General features: G+C 38.9%; 1 protein-coding gene across 1 annotated transcript in view; it reads left to right on the top strand.

Moving 5' to 3' along the window:
- The first annotated feature begins 4,649 nt into the window (after positions 1–4,649).
- LOC142105399 (uncharacterized) overlaps positions 4,650–23,694 on the top strand; it is a 30,967-nt gene continuing 11,922 nt past the window's right edge. The window contains exons 1-6 of the mRNA XM_075189509.1: positions 4,650–4,986; positions 10,076–10,152; positions 15,931–15,974; positions 19,289–19,358; positions 20,469–20,560; positions 22,925–22,997. Of these exons, the coding sequence (XP_075045610.1) occupies positions 4,730–4,986; positions 10,076–10,152; positions 15,931–15,974; positions 19,289–19,358; positions 20,469–20,560; positions 22,925–22,997 (613 nt within the window). The 5' untranslated portion in view covers positions 4,650–4,729. The remainder of the gene's footprint in view (positions 4,987–10,075; positions 10,153–15,930; positions 15,975–19,288; positions 19,359–20,468; positions 20,561–22,924; positions 22,998–23,694) is intronic.

The raw sequence follows: 23,694 nt of genomic DNA, 5'->3' as shown, positions 1-23,694 counted from the left end.
AGGGGTAAGAGGGGAAAACACTTAAAATATACTGCAAATATGCAATTATATAATTATACATTTTAATTGCAAATGAAACAAATTAGCTGTAATTAACTTTGATTTTCAAACATACAAATTCATTACAGTATTTTGTCATAATGAATTGTGTAATATACGTTGGGAGATGTGTCACAACACCAGACTTTAGGAATCTCTGGTATATGTATGGGAGTGTACTTCACCCAGTAACAATGTTTGAGAAATGGTTGGGAAAGTACTCAGAAAATGAAAATGCTGTTGCACCCTATCACATCAATCCCCATCAAAACTTACAAAATGACAAAGCTGCACTCTTGTATACATGTTACATTGCCTACTCTTCCTTTGACCTCACATTGGGGGTTTTGTTCTTATTTATTAACCTCACATGTATCTCTCTTATAACTGACAGACTGCAATCTTGATTTCATGTTGGGAATAAGAAGACAGTACTAGGCAGGTCACTTGTTTGCTCTTGTTTGTTTGTTTGTTTGTTTGTTTTGTCCTTATAGCAACACACTCTGTTACCAGAGGAGTAAATAGCATTTTATAAGAAAGCCTACGTAGGGAACTCTGTGATCCTATAATTATATTGCAATTTAGACACTTCTATACTGAAATAAAGGGAACGCTTAGCTCTTGGTGTTTTCATGAAATACAAACAGAAAATAGCAGAAACAAATTGATTTTTAAAGGTGACCTTGAGTTTTCTAACATTTTTTCAAAAACCCCTCTTTTTGCCAATAAGTAAAACTGGGGAGATTTCTTCTCTGAGATGACTGTTTATAAGGGTTATTCACCACTGCCGCAGGCTAGATCTATCTCTTCCAGGCCACAGAGCTTGGATAATTTTGATGGCTATCAAGACACTGTTAACTGGACAAACTGTAACTGTATAGCAAATATTCTTAACCCTTTACTTACTCAAACACCCCTCAGCAGGCCATGTTTTAAGGATCTCTTAATCATCCACAGTTGCATTAATTAAAATGGTTTGGGCATTAAGTAGCTTCTCATACATCGAAATCCTGACATATGGCCTATTGAGAGTATTTTAGGAGAGGATTGAGAAACTATTAGAGACAATAAGTGTGACTGGATCCCTTATGGTATAAATTTATATAAAAGAAATAACGCAGGGCGTTTATTTATATAATTGCAAATGTACTTAATTTTGATATTGTGTGTATTTTGGTAAAGGAAATATCTTTATTTCTGAGGAGGAAATTCGTTTTTGTTTTAACTTTGCTAGAGGAAATGCATTGTTTCTGAGGTATATACCTGATGCAAAAAGCATTTGTTGAGGAAGTCTTGTGTATTTTGGTGTGGGGGAATGACTTGTTTGGGGTTTTGTAACTTTTCTTTGGGAATGTGTATTCTGCAAATGTCTGAAGAAAGGACCCATGTTAATCTCATGTTAATTGGACCTTTTAAAGTGTGAGGGTCCACAACCTGAAGGCACAGGAAGGTTTAATTAGACTTGCTGTTAGATTTCCTGTGTCTAAAACAAGATGCCGGAAATCGCAGCAAGTTTTAGGATATCACAGATAAGTGTAAATATTGTTAGCTTTGTAAATCCATGTTTGGGTAAACATATTTCATTCTGATTCTAAAAATAGCTCAGACCTCAAGGGGCTGGCTTACCCTGTGAGGCTGTGTCCAAAACTATATATAAAAAGCACTGTTTTGTATTGAAAATGTTCTTCTTGTTTCATCTGACCTGCTCACTGGTACCTTCAACCAGTGTGAGCAAATAAACATCACTTGCTTCAGAGACCTGCTTGGAAACTTCTCTATCCCTGTGACCTACAGATTAGACCCAACTCTAATCGGTTCCCGGTTGTTCTGAGGTTCGCAGCCAGCTTTCTGGTACCACCGCTCTGCCCACTACCCAGCAGCTCTGGCCAGTGTGCTTGGCCAGGGGATCCATCCACAGCAACCCTGATCCATAGGAAGAGGTCAGGGGTACCAGCCCTGGTACACCAGTAACGGGGTACACTAGCAGCTTCAATTACCCAGAAGAAACCGGTACTGGATGCCGGTAAGGAGCATTTGTAAGCCCCTCCTACTGCAGTTAGAGGGTGCATTTGGCATAACGAAAGGGAACGGTGCCAAAGTGAGCCCAGCCTTTTCCCAGCAACAACAGACAGCGTGGCATAGGCAGTCCATCCTGTCATAATAAGCATTCTAGAAGTTACCTAAATGCCTTGTTCCTATGGCCGCATACGTCATTAGTCACAAAGTTCCCTGGTGTATTATAATTTTCTAATTATTCATATGTTACATCCATTTAAAAGGTTTACAACTTCCATATAAATTAGATTTACACATATATATATATATGTATATATATACACACACACACACACACACACACACATCATATATATGCACATGTATGCCCACATTGGTTTAAACAACTAGATATAAATCCTAACATATAATTAAATAAGATCGCCACCTATGTATATCTCAAAAATCATTCCTCCCCCATTGTTTAAACGTTGAGGCTTCCATATCCCACTCTTTTGGGGGCAAGGTAGAGTTGCTAATGAAATACAGATCATAAGGGTAGTTCTTTAATTAGATATTCATTTCATTTATGTGTATGATCTCTGCAGTTAGCTGGCACAGCCTCGGTGAGGAGTTAGGGCAGTCACGTACACAATGTACACAAGAAAGAAGCTGTCACGGTATAATAGTTTTGGGGGGCTTGCAATGGTAGAACGGATATGCTTGGATGAAAATACAAAAATTTCTCACCTGTTGCCTTTCACAGTTATGTACATAAGAATATTCACAGCCATCTTATCAATAGAGGATTTACACAAGGGCATTCATTCAACCACAAACATGCCAATCAAATCTTTTGTGGTATTATTTTACTGCCACCAAGTATGACTGTTACATTCAAATAAAAAGACAAAATGAATGTCAATAGGACCACGTTATGCTGGTTATACCAGATCTGATGGTTGCGTTTGTTGTATAAACTGTACTACTACAAATGAAAAAAAACCTGTGCAAATATACCGTAGCTTTATAGAGATTATACCTAAATATCAGACCAGATTATATCTAAACAAAGTTAATTGTCTTTAGAGAGATTCTTGTCTGTCTCAACACAGACATTCTTTTGAGTTGATCTATTCTCTGTATTTAGCTTGTATAAATCTGCATTTTATTTGAATTTATCTGTTACAATAAGGTATTTTGAGTTAATCTGTGGGGGCATGTAAGAAATTATTTGCAGGACCTGATCACTTAACTATAGATATTTTGGAGAACAGGGTGCAAACATGGCAGCTCCTCAAGATTTTATAACTATCAGACACTTTACAAAATAGATCAACATATTTCTCAATGGAACAGGACAATGTTCTGCAGGTCTCTAGACAGGTCAGTAAACTATTTGTCTTTTAATTAATTTCTACAGAGAGCAGTACACACAAGGAGATGAGGATGCTGGGCTCACTGTGAGACTTGACTATACACAAATATACCTGTATATGCCCATATCTGAAAGGTCTCACCAGCACTCGGGCTGAACAGTCGGATCAAAGGTGGCACAATTAGCAGAACATGACCACAAACATTGTCAGAAACAGTCATTGATATGTAATGTAAACATTTATTTATTTTTTTGTTTAAAGGCTTGAAATTATCTGCTTAGTTGTGCTATAGTACTGCAAATATTTACAAAGGAATAGTAATTTAATGTGTATTAGAGCAGCTTATTCAAAAAAACTGTACCCTAAATACAAGATGGAAGAGTTCTATTGCACCACCTGCTGGCTATATATGGATATGCACAACTTTAATGCCAAAATCAACTACTGTGGATGTGTTTTCTTGTCAATAATATTGTATGATTACTAGTGCCTTCCTTACATAACTGGATACTGTAGGGTTTGCCTTGCCCAGCTACCAATGTTTATACAGAACGTTATAATAACCGCACTACCTCACCAACCCACTTTTCCTCACAGTATTTAAATAGTGCATTTTATTCTTCACAATGTTAAATTGGTATTTTTATTATTAGATTTTTCTTGATGAGATTTCTGAGCTGAGAATTTTTTTTATTCATATTACTTGTGTTCCTCATATCCAAATTAGCCACATAAAACTTTATATCCAAGTATTCACCACTGCTTACTCCTGCTGCTGAGCTGTCTCAGTCGTTGCTACTACATTTATTGTTACAGCCTAGTGAGATCTGATTGGCCCCATACGTAACCCATGGCCCCAGCACTTTGAGTCAGTAATGCTAACCACTGTGCCACCCGCATAAAAGCACTTATGTTATTATATGGCCACAAAGCTCCTCCAGGACTACTATCCTTACGTTTCACAATAAGGAATGCATTATCCAATATATTTAATAATATTTCAGTTATAAAAGAGGATGCTAATAAGAACCTGCAGAAATATCTCTGTCTCTTTCAATATATATATTAGTTCTCATGTTCCATAGTAATTGATATGTAGTGCTTGCTCTGGTACACTAACAGTGACAGTCACAGAGTAACAAGGGTCAAGTACCATTGAATACTGTTGCTAGGCAGCAACTGACAACAAAGCTGAACATTCTCAACAAGCTGCTGTGAGAGGTTTAAGATATTAGAGAGCAGAAGAACACTTGTTAGATATTCCTCTCTAGAACTCTGCAGTGTGCCCAGCACATTCTGAACTCACTCCTCCTACAATGGCAAGTTATTCTGTTTACCACAATGCCAATTTTCAGTCATTTGTTAGACAAGACTATAAACCTACTCCTGTCAAGGCAAAATATGATGAGATCAGATGCAAAGCACAACTACAACACACTCAGGAAATCGGAGAGAAAGCAAAAAGTCCCACAGTGTATGCTGGTGAATACAGGATTAAGGAGCTAGATGAAAGCGTTCAGTCAATAATGAGACCAAGCTCTCCCACCAGGAGGAACAAGCCTCACCCGCCTGAGTAAGGTGTATTGCAGTGTGTGTGTGTGTGTGTTTAGCTCTGTCTGTCAGTCATAACTGAGAGCTTTTGACCCATAGTACTGCTTTATCACAACAGAACATTAAGCTCCACCTATCTCTTTAGATTGGGTGTCTGTGTAAATTCCCAACTGGACTGTGCTTTCCTTCAAGAAGTTTTTATTATTTTATTATGATATAAATCACTATGTGATTGTTTTTTCACCCCATAGCCATATGGGGGTGAAAAAACATATACGCTATTATATGCATTATTTACTTTTATTAATACTTTATTATTGGTGTGATATCTCATAAAACATCATGAATGACATTCATCCTTTGTGATTGGTACACCTTGTTTGTTTTCAGTTGCTAAGAGAAGCAGATCATTTTGGAACAAAAGGCAGCAACATATTTAAGAAAACATTAACAGTTGCCATATTTTTAAGGCACAAAATAATACTATACTGATAATGTGGCATATGACCTGCACATACACCAATCAATTACAACTTTAAAACCAGTAACAAGTGAGTAACATTGATTATCTTGTTACAATGACACCTGTCAAGGGTTGGGATAATTTAGACAGCAAGTGAACAGTCAGTTCTTGAAGTTGATGTGTTGGAAGCAAGAAAAATGGGCAAGCATAAGGAACTAAGCGACTTTTATATGGGTCAAAATGTGATGGGTAGACAACTGGGTCAGAACATCTCCAAAATAGCGGGTCGTGTGGGGTGTTCCCAGTATGAAGTGGTTAGTAGCTAGCAAAAGGGTCCAAGGAAGGACAAGCGGTGAATCAGCGACAGGGTCTTGGGTGTCCAAGGCTCATTGATGAGCATGGGGAAACAAAGGCCAGCCATCTTGTCCAATATCATTGAAGAGCTATTGTAGCACAAATTGCTGAAGAAGTTAAGGCTGGCTATGATAGAAAGGCGTCAGAACACAAAGTGCATCGCAGCTTGCTGTGTAGTCGCAGATCGGTCAGAGTGCCAATGCTGAACACTGTCCACTGCCGAAAGCGCCTACAATGGGCTCGAGAGCACTAGTATTCGACCATAGAGCAATGGAAGAAGGTGGCCTGCTCTGATAAATCACGTTTTCTTATACATCATGTGGACAGTCATTTACCCGGGGAAAAGAAGGTACCAGGATGTATTATGGGTAGAAGGCAAGCCCGGAGAGGCAGTGTAATGCTTTGGGCAATGTTCTGCTGGGAAACCTTGGGTTCTAGCATTCATTTGACAATCATGACATGCACCACCTACTTAAACCTTGTTGCAGACCAAGTATACCCCTTCATGGCAACGGTATTCCCTGATGGCAGTGGCCTGTTCCAGCAGGATAATGTACCCTGCTACAGTGCAAAAATTATTCAGGAATGGTTTGAGGAACATGACAAAGAGTTCAAGGTGTTGCCTTGGCCTCCAAATTCCCCAGATATCAAGCTGACTGGGCATCTGTGGGATGTGCTTAAAAAAACAAGTCAGAGCCATGGTTGCCCCACCTCACAACTTACAAGACTTAAAAGAACTACTGCTAATGTCTTGGTGCCAGATTCCAGAGGACACCCTCAGAGGTCCCGTGGAGTCCATGCCTTGATGGGTCAGAGCTGTTTTGGCAGCATGAGGGGGACCTAGACAATATTAGGCAGGTGGTTTTAATGTTGTGACTGATCACTTTGTGTGTATGTATGTATGTATGTATGTATATATATATATATATATATATATATATATATATATATATAACATTATAAACAAACTGAAACATGTCTATAGAAGGTGGGACCACTTTTTCAAAAAATACAAAATTCTGTCTGCCCTATTTTTGCTTTGCCCTAGTTACATAAATATATCTCATTACATTGTGCTGAAAATGAAGCAACATATGTTTGTCAATTGTTATGATATTATAACTTTTCACCTTTAAATGCAAAGCAAATCTTTTATCTCTTAAACATAGTAATTTTACTGTTAAGACTGTGGTGACAGTACACTAACGGATAGATTTGCAGAAGTCACAAGTGAATATAAAAGGTGTAATTACAATGAGAAATATGTTGCTGTGTCTGTATATGAATATTTCTGACCATTAACCAATAAATGTCCCATCAGCTGAAGTGATAATGTCCCTTCCATATACTGCGATTGTCCCCCTTTCCCTGTGTGGGGCTCACTGTCTGGATGATGCGGAAATGGAAGAAAAAACTAGTGAAACTGGATAATGCTTCACCTGAATTGTTTTTACAGCTGTGTTAACATTTAGCTTGTGACTGCTGTTAAACAAGTGAAAGGACTCTCACACGTCATGTTTTTTATTTGCACACAAAGTTGTATTGTAAAACAAGTCCCATTGTTTCCAAAGATTATTCCAAGTATTTACAGTATCAGGGTAGTTTGGAAGAAGTCTGTACTATTTTCTGCTAGTTTATGTACAAATACAGTGTAATTATATAGCTGTTAGGTAGCTGGGCACAGTAGAATCCAATGGTGCCTCTCCATTGCAAATTCTTTTTGCAGTTTTTTTTTAGATGGGCTTAGGTGTATACTCAGGACCGCTAAGAGGATTTTGGGGCTCCGATACAGAATTTTTTTGCCCCACCTCCCTCCATAGACGAGTAATATGGTGGTTGCATGCCACCACAAGGGCGTGACCACATAATGTTGGGTTCAGCTCTTGTGTATACTCTATTGTCAATTAAACGCCGGAGAGACAGCATATTGCTTAAGTAACCTATATCTACATTGCTTGTACTACCTCCATGCACGGCAGAAGTTTGTGGCGCCCTATAAATAAACACTAATAATAATAAAAAGGCATGCGTGTGACTAGTTACATACACCGTATTTAGACATTAAGTTGTTGTGGGACCGAGGGCACAAACCCCAGGCCACCCTATGTCAGTTCTAAGATCCTCTCCAGCGGGGGCAGTGTAGTGATTGGTGTCTGGTTCCTCCGGGACCAGTCGCCTTTGCCCTCCCCCTATATGTGGCCTCCTCATATCCTATAAGGCAGAAGTCACATGGAACACATACCACATGACAGGTGCGGTCCCATGTGGCCAGAGCAGCACCAGAGGCAGACAGAAGAGTCTCCCACACAGTGTAGATGGAACAAGTGTGAGGGGGGATATATTAATATAATGTGTGATGGAGGGTGGGTATGTTAATATAATGTCTGAGGGAAAGGAGGGGGTATGTTAATATAATGTGTAATGGAAGGGGAGATATTTTACTATAATGTGTGAGGGAAGGGAGGGTGGGTCTAAATATAATGTAGGTGGGAAGAAGGCTATTAATTTAATGAACTATAGATGGGGGAAAATTATTTAATGGGTGCTATTTTATTTGTGGGATAATAGTAGGGCAATTTAATTTATTGGTGGGGCAACTTAATTTAAGAAGGAGTAAGGGCTGAGTTTGGGGAGGAGAGCTAATTATTAAATGTGAATATGAATTATTTAATGTCGGGATGGTTGTGGGAAATGGTTATATTTATTAGACGTAAATGGTATTAATTTATTGCTGGAGCTGTGTGGAGGGAGGGCAATAGGTTTAATTATTAAATGTATATGCTATTAATTTAATGTCAGGGCTGGTTGGAGGGAAATCTATTTATCAAATGGAGATTTCTACATTTCATGTACCCATTTTTTTTCCAAATAGGGACCCCAACATTTCAGGATCCAGACAAGCAGCAATTGAGCTAAAGACACCAGCAGCGACAGGTGGTGAAAGTGACAAGAACAGGTAGGAGAGAGCAGGACAGTCTGCCAACTGTCCTGAATCTGGTGGGACAGTCCTGAATTTGGGTGACTGTGTCGCTTAGTCTGGATTTAGTCTGACTGCAAGGACAGTTGGGAGGCATGTCCCGCTTCACATTGCACTGCTTGTAAAGGCAGAACTGTATGTACCTAACAGTAGTGCACACAGTATTGCCTGTGTATTTGTCTAAAATAATAACCATGTTACATCATAGGGGCCCACCTGTCTTAGTGCCCCGGGCCCCCTGAGCGTTAATCCAGCTCTGGTTAGTGGGAGGAAGCTGAGAGCTGCTCCCAGTCCTGGGATAGGACACAGCCAGCAGACCAAGCCGAAGAGCTCAAAGTCTCACAAGATTTGATTCTCGTGAGATTCCCTGCTCACACTACACCCTGATGGATGTCAGCAGCACCAGAAGCATAGATAAGTATAGTAGGCTGGGGGTGTCATAATGTTCCTGGGGGCTGTGGCGTGATGAATGTAATGTTTTATTTTAATGTATGTATCAACGGCCCATGTTGACCACGCCCCCTACACAATGCGGTCATGCCCTTTTTGGCACACAGTTTCAACTTTCTCTTGGTGGCCCAGTACATACCATTGTCTGATACTGATGCACCCTATGCTACAAAGAGAGAGTCAATCTGCGCATAATATATTTGTATCTCATGGGACACCGTATAACAGCCTTTGTTTCCATAGTGACCACGGTGGTGATACCGGAAGAAGGTCAGCGCAGGGCAGGTAACATAGACCGCAACCGGCTGATCTACAGAAGACTATAGTAACATACCCCATGTAGCGCTCCAGCTGCTGTGGAACTAGACATCTTAGTATACCTGCCAGCCTATTGTAGGACATGCTGGGACTTGTAGTTCCACATAAATTGGAGAGCCACCGGATGGCGTAAGGGGACTGTTTTTCAAGCATACATCTATTTGACTGCAGCAGGTTTTCATAGAGTCTCTGATTACGATACAATGAGCTTTGCAAAAAGTACTGTAATTATTATTATTATTATTATTATTATTATCATCATCTAGAACAGAGGTGGGCCTGTGTGCTTTAAATGCCAGGGCTGATTTTTAATCCCAGTCCGGCCCTGGTAAAGACTGTACTTCTTCTGCAAAACAGAAAGTCTGGTGTTCGGAGAAAAAGTCGTCATCCATCAGAACACAGACTTATCTCGGATACAGTTCTAACAAACTTATAAAACATTTTTATATTTGTTTGTGTGACTACATTTAAAATATTATTACACATTGTGAGGTTTTTATTTTTAGCACCATATTTACATTTTACTCTGGTCTTTTGGTCTTTTTTCAGGATATTCTTGGTTACCACACTACATAACCAACCAGGTTATTACAACTGTAAAAAAATCATCTCTTCAGAGAAGAAAGGTACATGTATGTGACCGAAGTGAAAGTGCTCATTCATGTAAATATTACACTTCAGTAGGACAGTTTCTGCTTTGATTTTAGTTGTTGAATTTAGTTGTAAATTACTGATTTTATGAGAGAAAGTATTAAGGTACCTGCTAGCTTAAAAAAAAAGTTTGAGTATTTGTTGAAGGATTTCCTTTAAGGATACCATTATCTATGTATACATCCAGTGACACCACACTGGTGTGCTCTTAACAGTACATTCATTTGCCTTTACAGTTTGTAACAAAGAGCTCGTGGCGGTGTTATATGTGTGCTACATATTAAATAATAAAATGTAACAATAAAATAGCAATGCATTTATATTTGGTGTTTTTAAGATTCAAAATATTCAATAGCCCATATTGGGAAAACAATTTGGCAAACTGAAAAAGCATGATTTAAACATGTAGGGCCTGATTCATTAAGGAAAGTAAGTAAAAAAAAAAGGAGCATCTTTGCATCTTAGTTCACCGTTCACCTGCTTTGGATTTAAATACCCTCAAATTAAAGCTGAAAGTCTGCAGTTAAAGCACATCTTGTTAGTTTCATTTCAGATCCATTGTGGTGGTGTATAGAGCCCAAAATATGAGAATTGTGTTGATGTCCCAATATTTATGGACCTGACTGTATGTCCTAGACCAACTTTAAAATTCAGTGTACAAATAAAGGTATCAAGTGCTTGTGTGCTACATGAAAAAAAAAAAGACAGTATTTAACTTATGTGCAGTGTAACATGGTTTTGTCCAGGAGAAAACTCACTCCTTTTTTTAAGGCTTTGTAAGCTCATATAATGTTCTCTACACTAGTGATGATTTCTTGGTAGTCATGCATGAATGATAATCACACTTGTGAACTGTTTTCCTGGCTCTAAATCATCACAAAATATTGTGTACTTTTGTGCCTATAGTATTCTGGCAAGGATGTCATGGTAATATCAAAGCATTGTGCCAAAGGATCTTATAAACTTGTTCTCAAGTCCCATTCATCTCCTTACATTGGACATAGTTATCACATCATAGGGATCTCATTTTGAATTGAAAACCAATGCAAGGTTTCGCCAATGGCATAAGGTTTATTCAATCTATACAATCCATCTTTGGAGTTCCAAATACAGATAAATAGTGATACCCAGCGGTCGAAGTGGAAATTGAGAAGTGGCGGTATGGGAATTGAGAAGTGGCGATATCGGAATTGAGAAGTGTCATTATGGGAATTGAGAAGTGGCGGTATGGGAATTGAGAAGTGGCGGTATGAGAATTGAGAAGTGGCAGTATGAGAATTGAGAAGTGGCGATATGGGAATTGAGAAGTGGCGGTATGAGAATTGAGAAGTGTCGGTATGAGAATTGAGAAGTGGCAGTATGAGAATTGAGAAGTGGCGATATGGGAATTGAGAAGTGGCGGTATGAGAATTGAGAAGTGGCGATATGGGAATTGAGAAGTGGCGATATGGGAATTGAGAAGTGGCGGTATGGGAATTGAGAAGTGGCAGTATGAGAATTGAGAAGTGGCAGTATGAGAATTGAGAAGTGGCGGTATCGGAATTGAGAAGTGGCGGTATGAGAATTGAGAAGTGGCGATATGGGAATTGAGAAGTGGCAGTATGAGAATTGAGAAGTGGCGGTATCGGAATTGAGAAGTGGCAGTATGAGAATTGAGAAGTAGCGATATGGGAATTGAGAAGTGGCGGTATGAGAATTGAGAAGTGGCGGTATGAGAATTGAGAAGTGGCAGTATGAGAATTGAGAAGTGGCGGTATGGGAATTGAGAAGAGGCGATATGGGAATTGAGAAGTGGCGGTATGAGAATTGAGAAGTGGCGGTATGAGAATTGAGAAGTGGCGGTATGGGAATTGAGAAGTGGCGGTATCGGAATTGAGAAGTGGCGGTATGGGAATTGAGAAGTGGCGGTATGGGAATTGAGAAGTGGCGGTATGAGAATTGAGAAGTGGCGATATGGGAATTGAGAAGTGGCGATATGGGAATTGAGAAGAGGCGGTATGAGAATTGAGAAGTGGCGGTATGGGAATTGAGAAGTGGCGGTATGAGAATTGAGAAGTGGCGGTATGAGAATTGAGAAGTGGCGGTATGAGAATTGAGAAGTGGCGGTATGAGAATTGAGAAGTGGCGGTATTGGAATTGAGAAGTGGCGGTATGAGAATTGAGAAGTGGCGGTATGAGAATTGAGAAGTGGCGGTATGAGAATTGAGAAGTGGCGGTATGAGAATTGAGAAGTGGCGGTATGAGAATTGAGAAGTGGCGGTATGAGAATTGAGAAGTGGCGGTATGAGAATTGAGAAATGGCAGTATGAGAATTGAGAAGTGGCGGTATCGGAATTGAGAAGTGGCGGTATGAGAATTGAGAAGTGGCGATATGGGAATTGAGAAGTGGCAGTATGAGAATTGAGAAGTGGCGGTATCGGAATTGAGAAGTGGCAGTATGAGAATTGAGAAGTGGCGGTATCGGAATTGAGAAGTGGCAGTATGAGAATTGAGAAGTAGCGATATGGGAATTGAGAAGTGGCGGTATGAGAATTGAGAAGTGGCGGTATGAGAATTGAGAAGTGGCGGTATGAGAATTGAGAAGTGGCAGTATGAGAATTGAGAAGTGTTGATATCGGAATTGAGAAGTGGCGGTATGAGAATTGAGAAGTAGCGATATGGGAATTGAGAAGTGGCGGTATGAGAATTGAGAAGTGGCGGTATGAGAATTGAGAAGTGGCGATATGAGAATTGAGAAGAGGTGATATGGGAATTGAGAAGTGGCGGTATAAGAATTGAGAAGTGGCGGTATGAGAATTGAGAAGTGGCGGTATGGGAATTGAGAAGTGGCGGTATTGGAATTGAGAAGTGGCAGTATGAGAATTGAGAAGTGGCGGTATGAGAATTGAGAAGTGGCGGTATGAGAATTGAGAAGTGGCGGTATGAGAATTGAGAAGTGGCGGTATGAGAATTGAGAAATGGCAGTATGAGAATTGAGAAGTGGCGGTATCGGAATTGAGAAGTGGCGGTATGAGAATTGAGAAGTGGCGATATGGGAATTGAGAAGTGGCGGTATGGGAATTGAGAAGTGTCGGTATGGGAATTGAGAAGTGTCGGTATGGGAATTGAGAAGTGTCGATATCGGAATTGAGAAGTGGCGGTATGAGAATTGAGAAGTGGCGGTATGAGACTTGAGAAGTGGCGGTATCGGAATTGAGAAGTGGCGGTATGAGAATTGAGAAGTGGCGATATGGGAATTGAGAAGTGGCGGTATGAGAAATGAGAAGTGGCGATATGGGAATTGAGAAGTGGCAGTATGAGAATTGAGAAGTGGCGGTATCGGAATTGAGAAGTGGCAGTATGAGAATTGAGAAGTGGCGGTATCGGAATTGAGAAGTGTTGGTATGGGAATTGAGAAGTGGCGGTATGAGAATTGAGAAGTGGCGGTATGAGAATTGACAAGTGGCGATATGGGAATTGAGAAGTGGCGGTATGAGAATTGAGAAGTGGCGGTATGGGAATTGAGAAGTGGCGGTATGAGAATTGAGAAGTGGCGATATGGGAATTGAGAAGTGGCGGTATGAGAATTGAGAAGTGGCGGTATGAGAATTGAGAAGTGGCGGTATGGGAATTGAGAAGTGGCGGTATTGGAATTGAGAAGTGGCGGTATGAGAATTGAGAAGTGGCGGTATGAGAATTGAGAAGTGGCGGTATGGGAATTGAGAAGTGGCGGTATGGGAATTGAGAAGTGGCGGTATGAGAATTGAGAAGTGGCGGTATGAGAATTGAGAAGTGGCGATATGGGAATTGAGAAGTGGCGGTATGAGAATTGAGAAGTGGCGGTATCGGAATTGAGAAGTGGCGGTATGGGAATAGAGAAGTGGCGGTATGAGAATTGAGAAGTGGCGGTATGAGAATTGAGAAGTGGCGGTATGAGAATTGAGAAGTGGCGGTATGAGAATTGAGAAGTGGCGGTATGAGAATTGAGAAGTGGCGGTATGAGAATTGAGAAGTGGCGATATGGGAATTGAGAAGTGGCGATATGGGAATTGAGAAGTGGCGGTATCGGAATTGAGAAGTGGCAGTATGAGAATTGAGAAGTAGCGATATGGGAATTGAGAAGTGGCGGTATGAGAATTGAGAAGTGGCGGTATAGAGAATTGAGAAGTGGCGGTATGAGAATTGAGAAGTGGCAGTATGAGAATTGAGAAGTGGCGGTATGAGAATTGAGAAGTGGCGGTATAGAGAATTGAGAAGTGGCGGTATAGAGAATTGAGAAGTGGCAGTATGAGAATTGAGAAGTGTTGATATCGGAATTGAGAAGTGGCGGTATGAGAATTGAGAAGTAGCGATATGGGAATTGAGAAGTGGCGGTATGAGAATTGAGAAGTGGCGGTATGAGAATTGAGAAGAGGTGATATGAGAATTGAGAAGAGGCGATATGGGAATTGAGAAGTGGCGGTATGGGAATTGAGAAGTGGCGGTATGGGAATTGAGAAGCGGTGGCATGGGAATTGAGAAGTGGCGGTATGGGAATTGAGAAGCGGCGGTATGGGAATTGAGAAGCGGCGGTATGGGAATTGAGGAGTGGCGGTATGGGAATTTAGAAGTGGAGGCATGAAAAATTTTATGGGAATGTAAGTGACTGGAATGTGATAGTTTTACAATGAAGGCAGTAGGAGAAGTGACGGTATGGTATACCACCGTATACACCCCCACCTCCACCGCTGGTGATACTATTTATACAATTTATGTATATTCCAGTTAAACCAGTTTTTTGGAAAAAAAAACATATTGATCTAAATATATTTGGAGATAAAAACCGAGACTGTCCTGGGCAAAATACACACATAATACATAGTATTATACAGCAGTTACCTTCCAACATTCCTGAATAGAAATATTAGGGCAAACTTGTCATGTCATTGTGCCAAACCCGCTTTGCCCCCAATCCACCCAACAATAGCAAAATTACACCTGCCCCATATTCCAGTTCAAGAGAACACATCTCTTGTCTGCAGGAAATCAGTATTTTCCTGTTAAAAATGCAATACTTTTTATATGCTGTGTTGGAGTTCATAGACTGGTAAAACCCTTTTATGAACAATGTATTGTGATATTCAATAATGAAAAATGTTATTTATCTCTTTTTCACTCCTCTATCTAGTATATTTTCATTTCTTCTATATTGACTTACATATTTTTAAAAGGGAACTAAATCTATCTTTAATATGTTCTAGTGGAGTATTGTTTTACCGTTATGTCAGCTCTGTTGACTCAGAAAACCACTTATTATATTTCTGTGAAAGTCCACCCCAATATCAAAAATACACTGTATATATTCATTAGAACTAATACTGGCAAACTTGCTTCTGAATGATACCGAATTAGTTGTAGATAAGGATGAAGGGCTGTGTTCTAAATGTATTACTAAAAACAACTACAAGCCCTTTCTTCTTGTATAATCAAATATTTAGATAAATCTGCCAGATATCTACCAATTACCCAGATTCTGCAAAAGGAGTAGGCTGATAAAATGTGCTTACATTAGTCCAATACATAGTTGATTCCCTCAACGTATGTCAATGTATGAGTTATAGGTTGCTCAGTGATTGGTTCCATATTTCTGAAAACATTTGTCCCAATATCCAACATAGAACTGTATTGATAAGCCACTTACCACCTTTAGAGAGGTGGCTCTTACACAAAGTGTTACTGTAAGTGTTTTCATATTTGCATTTAGTTTCACTTCAAATAAATGTTGGATTTTGCAGTTGACATGCAGCCCAAAAGGACACAGAGTGGACAGCATAGCCAGGTACAGTATGATAGAGCAAATACAGGTCACAACCATTCAGTCATTTTATGTTTCAGGAAGCACAACGTGGAATTTCTGAGTGTTCAAGACAATGTTCATGCTTTCAAAAAAACTGCTTGCATGCGCCAATTGATTACATTAAAGCTGTAGTGCCTGCAAAGGTAAGGTCTGTTTCTTTATAAAAAATCATTCTGGTTACATGTAATAGAAGATATGGAGAAGATTTACTAAAACGTCTAAAAAGGAAGAGTAAATGTGTTGCTAATAGCAACCAATTGGATTCTAGCTATCATTTATCTAGTACATTCTAGAAAATGATTTCTATAATCTGGTTGTTATGGGTGTTTTGCCCATAGCAATCAATCAGATTCTAGCTACCACTTTTCTTTTTTAGAAGTTTTGGTAAATCCACCCCATGGAGCTATTCATGCTTCCTTAGGGTTTTGATTCAAGCTGCTGTTAGTGAGTTATAGTTTGCTAATTGTCATGAAATTACCATGGCAACCATAGTCATACGACATATCATATAATGTGCAAATAGTCTTTGAAACATTCATAACTTCTTCTGCTATTATGTGACCACAGAGGAAATTGCTCAATCAAAAATGTTATTTTAACTTGGTTGAATAAAGTAATGGTACATCTGACAAATCTGTTTTTGGCTATTTGTCACATGCAATTAGATTTATTACATTTTTGGACCTTGTGAGGACTAAATGATAGCTATTTCCTGATATCAGGGGGTATATTTACTAAACTGCATGTTTGAAAAAGTGGAAATCTTGCCTATAGCAACCAATCAGATTCTAGATGTCATTTTGTAGAATGTACTAAATAAATGCTAACTAGAAACTGATTGGTTGCAATAGGCAACATCTCCACTTTTTCAAACTCGCAATTTAGTAAATATACCCCCAGGACTTAATTTGTGCTGCAACATAGCTCTGTCGACTCTTTTGACCCCATATTCTTTGAGGTTTGAAGATAATTTCTAAAGTGCCTTCTCTTCTTGTTTAATCATATTGCCCAGATGTATTTATACCTTGTGTGCAGAAACACTGTTTAGGGATATATATCAGATGCCAAATATCTCCCAATTACCATTATATAGCAAATAAAGCACACAAATGAGCTTACTACATTGCTCCCCTTGAGCAAACACTTATCTCCAACATATTTAGACCTGTGTTACTGTATAGGTGGTTCCCTGCATATACAGTGTTCGAGGCAATTCCATTGAGACAAATATGCATAGTTGGAGGTCAGGTCCTTTTGAGACCCAAATACTGTCTAATATTAAAAACGTGGTTAGCCTTGGTTGGTAGCTGTCTTTTCAGCAGATTGATGCACTCCTTAAAGCCAACTCATTAAAAATAAAGAGGCACACGCATAGACTTATATTAGGACATTTAACAGCATGTGTTTCTGTTCTGTGGACCCATCCTCCAATATGGATGGACAGGTGTTAACGACAAATAAAAGGCAAAGATGAGCCCTCCCACGCAAGCACCGACTAAACAAACAATCAATGCAAATTACATAATAATATCTAAACATGTGGGAATCTGCACCACTGTCTATGCCAACAGAATAATCCTTAAAGTAAAAAAGATAGCATATTACTTAAAAAGTTAACTTCTGCTACAATAATGTTTCAATTCCATGTGCTGAAATAAAAAGTAAAATTCAACCTAGGTCAGTTACCCACTAGCCTTAAGAAGTCTAGTGGCTCTCTCCCGATACCTGTTTGCCTGCCTTAATATCAGGTATGAATAATATTATGTGATTTCAAAGAAAAAGCTCCCTACAGTTTAATACATTAACAAACATTATTAGTCATTAACATTCAACTGCAGTATGTTACAATAACTCCTAATGACACTAAAGTAGTAAACATAAATATATAACATCCAGAATACAATCAAACAGGTAGATGCTAAAGTTCTAGTGACTCCCATATATGAGTAAAGCAGGCAGGCTGTCCGAGAAGAAACTCCTAGTGGGATAATCAGTTTGTCATACAGCTGGTTTATTATACTGTGGTTTATTGTAGTTTAAAACTAAAGACATGAGACATTAGTTTTGCGCATTGTCCTATTGCTTTATTACTTTGGTGAAGGATTCCCTCTGTTGGTTTTATCAGGGTGTATTACAATTTGTCTTGCACTAAAATATTCACATTCTCCTACAAGTAGGATATGTACATGCCGCTTGGTTTTTGAATTTATAGTTTAAATGAATTGTGTGAGTGAGAGGACTCTGAGGCCGCCTTCATAAAACGTGGCTCTTTATTATAACTTAAGCTCTTTTTTTAAAAAAAAATTTTTTTGAAAACACAACAAAAATATTTTTCTACAGCAAAGTGTACAATATGATGCAATATGATGCATACCAGTACAGTACAGGATGAGATCTGACCTCCACAGAGCAAGGAATTCCCTGAACACTGTGCCCTCGCCACCTCTTGTTTCAGTATTCCCAATGGCGTGTGTACTCCATACATACAAGGAACACCCCCACCTCGCCCATCTCCTCCCATTGGGCAGTAACTTGTACTCCTCCACAAATGCTGCAAACTGCTGCAGAACTATATGCTTTGGCAGAGAGCTGGGTGCTAGGTTCATCTTTGTAGATGGAGATGCACAGTGCCACCAAGAGGATTCTGCGCAATGCCTTAATTTTTCCTTTTCTGCCTGTCGTTCACCTGTAACTATACTATACCACCTAGATATAACTTTACACTTTAATTTTAATTTCATTAAAAATATAAGTCAGTTAAGTATTGCTTCTTTGAGGTCACCCAATATGTTAACTAAGGATGTTTCCCAACGCACACATAACATGGTGTTCTGATTGTTCCGCTCCTTCAGGGATTTGTGCTCTGATAGTCAGTATTTATTGATGTATAGGAGTCAACAGTACTATCTACTGTCTTGGCCATAATCTGGATGATAAATATTTATGTCTGCTAGAGGTATTTATTTACACACATCTTTATGGTATTCTAATTTTCCCACTTCTCCCAGAAGTTTCTCCTTTGACTGTCTCTCTGCTCTGTTTAGGCATGAAAAAGTACAGAACAAGTAGAGTGTTTTATTTTTTCTTGTGTTTTTTGTCTTACAGGATTTATACCAAATTTAAAATGAGTTCCCGAACTCATATACTATCCATTGCTATTTAAATTTACTGAAAGAAATTCAGCTATCAGTAAGATACTGTGTCTCCTATAAAACATGTATATGTCTAATAATATAGCACCTGTGGTAATATAATGCTGCAAGAAACATTACATGGTCTGCTGCCTGTTTTCCTAGGTGCACATATTCCGTGATACATATTCCAATATGGCCGCACAGGCTTGGCTCGGGCTTGCCAGTGACAAAGGTAAGAAGACTGTGTACAAGTAATGAAGGGAATAAAACATTGAAAAACTCCAATTTCAATAAAAATGCACAAAGGTAATGCATTGTGGTTTCTATCTAACGCAAAATAAATATTTCTCTATTATATATAATATATAGTATAATATATGCTTCTATGAAGAACATCCAAATTTAAAGTAGCTGGCTTGTTGGCCAAATGAAGAAGAAGATTATTGAGTAAATTTATCAAGATGTTGAAAAGTGGCATATAGCAACCAATCAGATTCGAGTTATCATTTATTTAGTACATTCTACAAAATGGTAGCTAGAATCTGATTGGTTGCCATAGGCAAACATCTCCACTTTTTCAAACCTGTCGGAAAATTGCAGCTTGATAACTTTACCCCAATATCTTTTCAAAACAGGAAAACGCTGTGATCACATCTATCAAGTATCAAAATTAGAATTATTCAAAATGGAGTTGTGTACAGGGATATACAATTAGCAAAATGGGAAAGGAAACACTCACTATGATGTAGAGCACATTGGTTAAATAAAATAAATATCATCACTTTAGGTATAGTGAAAACAACAAACAACTAATGGTGCAGGGTAAAAGTTACATTAAAACCTAGAGGACCGGGCCCAATGCTGAGTAGCATTGGAGGAAGGGAGGGGGATGTTTCCTTCTTTTATTTTAACATTGCTAATAGTGGTTCCCCTAAACTACATGTGATTTACGGACTTTGAAACTGCAGCTCATCGCATTGACAGCAGGATAGTAAATCCAGTGTCTTGGAGGGCAAAATGACCGGTGATGCGCAGTGTATCTAACCCACCAGAACATATTTTTTTTATAGTAAATCTCCCCCTTAATGTTTGCGTGAATCCTCCTCAGTCACACAGATATAAGAACTACAGAGTCATTCAGTTCCTGTGAATATGTAATAAGACACTGGGCACCGCAGATTGTGACAATGGTCACACATGACTTTCTCTGCAAGGACTACAGTGTATCCATTTTATAAGGCTACATTATATCTATCTAATTTTTTTTCCTGATAGCTTTTTCCTAAATTGATTTAAATGTGATTTACTAAATGTTGCATTGTCAATCTGGTCAACAATACAGACTGTGAGGCTGTAAGAAACATGATAAAGTTTGTGAGTGAGAAACAAGACAAGAAGGTGGATACTTACGAAACAAAGAACAAACTCTATCGGGTAAATATTTGGTACCTCTAAGACTCAAAGTAATCTGTATATTTACTTATCCTATTCTACAGAATCTGTCATAATATTTCATACATAATTAAGTATTTAGTTTCATGTGTTAGATTCTGCTTTAAAATAAATAAAATAATGTTTGTTCTTATTCTATAGGGTCAAATAACATAATAGTCCCATTTATGTGTGATGCATAGGCTTTGTGTTACAGCAAAGAAGATTAAGATTGCTACAAGATACAAAACAATGTATAGTATAAATGAGAAACCCCACTAAGTTTTGATGAGCATATATAATATATATATATATAGTTATACAGTGGCAAGTGGCAGAGGAACATTGCTGTATTGGGAGACCTCCCATCACTCAGCATTCCTGATGCTTTCTGTCTTCCATCTTTACAGCAGACCTGACACTAAACTTAGACAGAACACTAGGGGCCTGATTCAAGGCAGGTATCTGCTGATTCAACGCACGTATCTGCTGATTCAAGGCAGGTATCTGCTGATTCAAGGCAGGTATCTGCTGATTCAAGGCAAGTATCTGCTGATTCAAGGCAGATATCTGCTGATTCAAGGCAGATACCTGCTGATTCAAGGCAGATATCTGCTGATTCAAGGCAGGTATCTGCTGATTCAAGGCACGTATCTGCTGATTCAAGGCAGATATCTGCTGATTCAAGGCAGGTATCTGCTGATTCAAGGCACGTATCTGCTGATTCAAGGCAGGTATCTGCTGATTCAAGGCACGTATCTGCTGATTCAAGGCAGATACCTGCTGATTCAAGGCAGGTATCTGCTGATTCAAGGCAGATATCTGCTGATTCAAGGCACGTATCTGCTGATTCAAGGCAGGTATTTGCTGATTCAAGGCACGTATGTGCTGATTCAAGGCAGGTATCTGCTGATTCAAGGCAGGCATCTGCTGATTCAAGGCTCGTATCAGGCACACAATCACTCTGCTCTTACCCAGAACCAGGACATACGCCAGTAACTGCAGCCCTGTCTGCTCCATCTTAGAACGCAAAGGACACTTATTTCGGTCTACGATTTTGGGGAGTGAGTGGGGCCGGGAAAGGGCATTTTGCTGTAGTCAGTGTACAGTAGGGGCATGCCAAACTTGAGCGTATCTAACCACGTCCGAATCAAACTCTGAGCATTTCAAAGTTACTTGTTTTTATGCCGTATCTCTTGCTTCAGCTACAGGTCTAGTCTAAGTCCTGTGTACTGGTGATGACAGTCTTGTATGCATGCTATAACATGTGTTTACAATCAGGAGCAACTATAATGTATTTTATGTTCAGTAGACATTATCAGCATACTAATAAATGTATTTCATGAGTAAAAAAAATATTTTTTTTATTAATGTTTAATCATTAATGCCTTTATTTTTAACTGGTGGCGTTAATTACATATTCGTTTATTTTTGTGTGCGTTCTTTTGCAAATGTATAATCCACATAGGCATTGAACGTATCGTGCAGTGTGCTGTGTAGTAGAGCACAGTAGACCTACACCCGAATTCCACGGTGCAATATCTTCAGATCCATGCCTTGATGAATTTGGCGTGCACAAAGCCAAAATATATGTATTCTAAACCAAACGCAGGTTGCGCTCAGTATGTGTTCCTTCATGAATCAGGCCTTAGGTGTCTCTGTCATATAAACTCTTTCACAAGGTGTCTAAGTGGGTTGAGGCACAACCCATAATTGCTCATTGCTAAAGGCTGTGACGCTCCCATTTCACCTTTCCTTCATCCTCTATCCACCTGCAAGTGATGTTTACATCATGTGACTGGGTCTATTATCATCAAGAATGTAATGGGTTATCTGTTATACTGTAGATACATATAAATAAGATATCAACAGAAATGTTCATTGCCAGTTTAAATATGATGCTGTCATACAGCAACTAAACACTATAGCACTTCTGCCTTACAGCACTGGGGTCATGAGTTCAATTCCCGACCATGGCCTTATCTGTGGGGAGTTTGTATGTTCTCCCTGTGTTTGCGTGGGTTTCCTTTGGGTGCTCCGGTTTCCTCCCACACTCCAAAAACGTACTGGTAGGTTAATTGGCTGCTATCTAAATTGACCCTAGTCTGTGTGTCTGTCTGTGTCTTTCATGGTCTTTCTGTCTCTGTCTGTCTGTGTCTGTGTCTGTATGTGTGTTAGATAATTTAGACTGTAATCCCCAATGGGGCAGGGACTGATGTAAATGAGTTCTCTCTACAGCGCTGCGGAATTAGTGGCGCTATATAAATAAATGGTAATAATAATAATAATAATATGTGTAGTCCAGTGTCCTGCAGTTGCAGTGCTGTGATTCACTCATAAGAGGTGACATATTCCTCTCTCCAACAGGCAATTACGCAAAATGTGAAACCTGAATTCATTACCTCAGCACAACATTGGTTAATGAAGGCCGGAACAGTAGGTAAACAATATTTGTATAATACACATATTATAAATACAATGAAAGGAAGGCTCTGACCTCTGCATATGTGCTTACATTACCATAAATTAAAAAGAGACAAAGGGGGGAATTCAATTCAGCGCGAGGTCTCATAGGAGACTGGTGCAATGTGCGACTGCGCACACTTCTGGTTATTATGGTACCCAAACCATCCCTCTAAGAGCTCTAAGAGGTGTGAGAAGAAATCAGCGATATTTCAGGTACCGAACATCACACGGAGCCTCATTGTGTAACGAACGCTACAACGGGACAGGTAGGGTGCATAATTGTGACAGTGTAAATATCGGGATTTAAAGTCAATAGGCAGGGCCATCTTAACAACATTATGGGCCCCGGGCAAAGCAGTGCACTTGGGCCCCTATATATATATATCTATATCTATATCTATCTATATATATATATATATATATATATATTATATATATATATATATATATATCATCTATCTATCTATATCTATCTATCTATCTATATCTATCTATATATATATATATATATCTATCTATATCTATCTATATATATATATATATCTATCTATATATATATATATATCTATCTATATATATATCTATATCTATCTATATATATATATATCTATCTATATATCTATATATATCTATATATCTATATATCTAGATATATAGATATAGATATATAT

This window comes from Mixophyes fleayi, chromosome 1 (genome assembly GCF_038048845.1).
Source record: "Mixophyes fleayi isolate aMixFle1 chromosome 1, aMixFle1.hap1, whole genome shotgun sequence".
Classification (NCBI taxonomy): domain Eukaryota; kingdom Metazoa; phylum Chordata; class Amphibia; order Anura; family Limnodynastidae; genus Mixophyes; species Mixophyes fleayi.
Note: the sequence above shows the minus strand (reverse complement) of the source record. Positions and strands in the feature narration are given on the sequence as shown.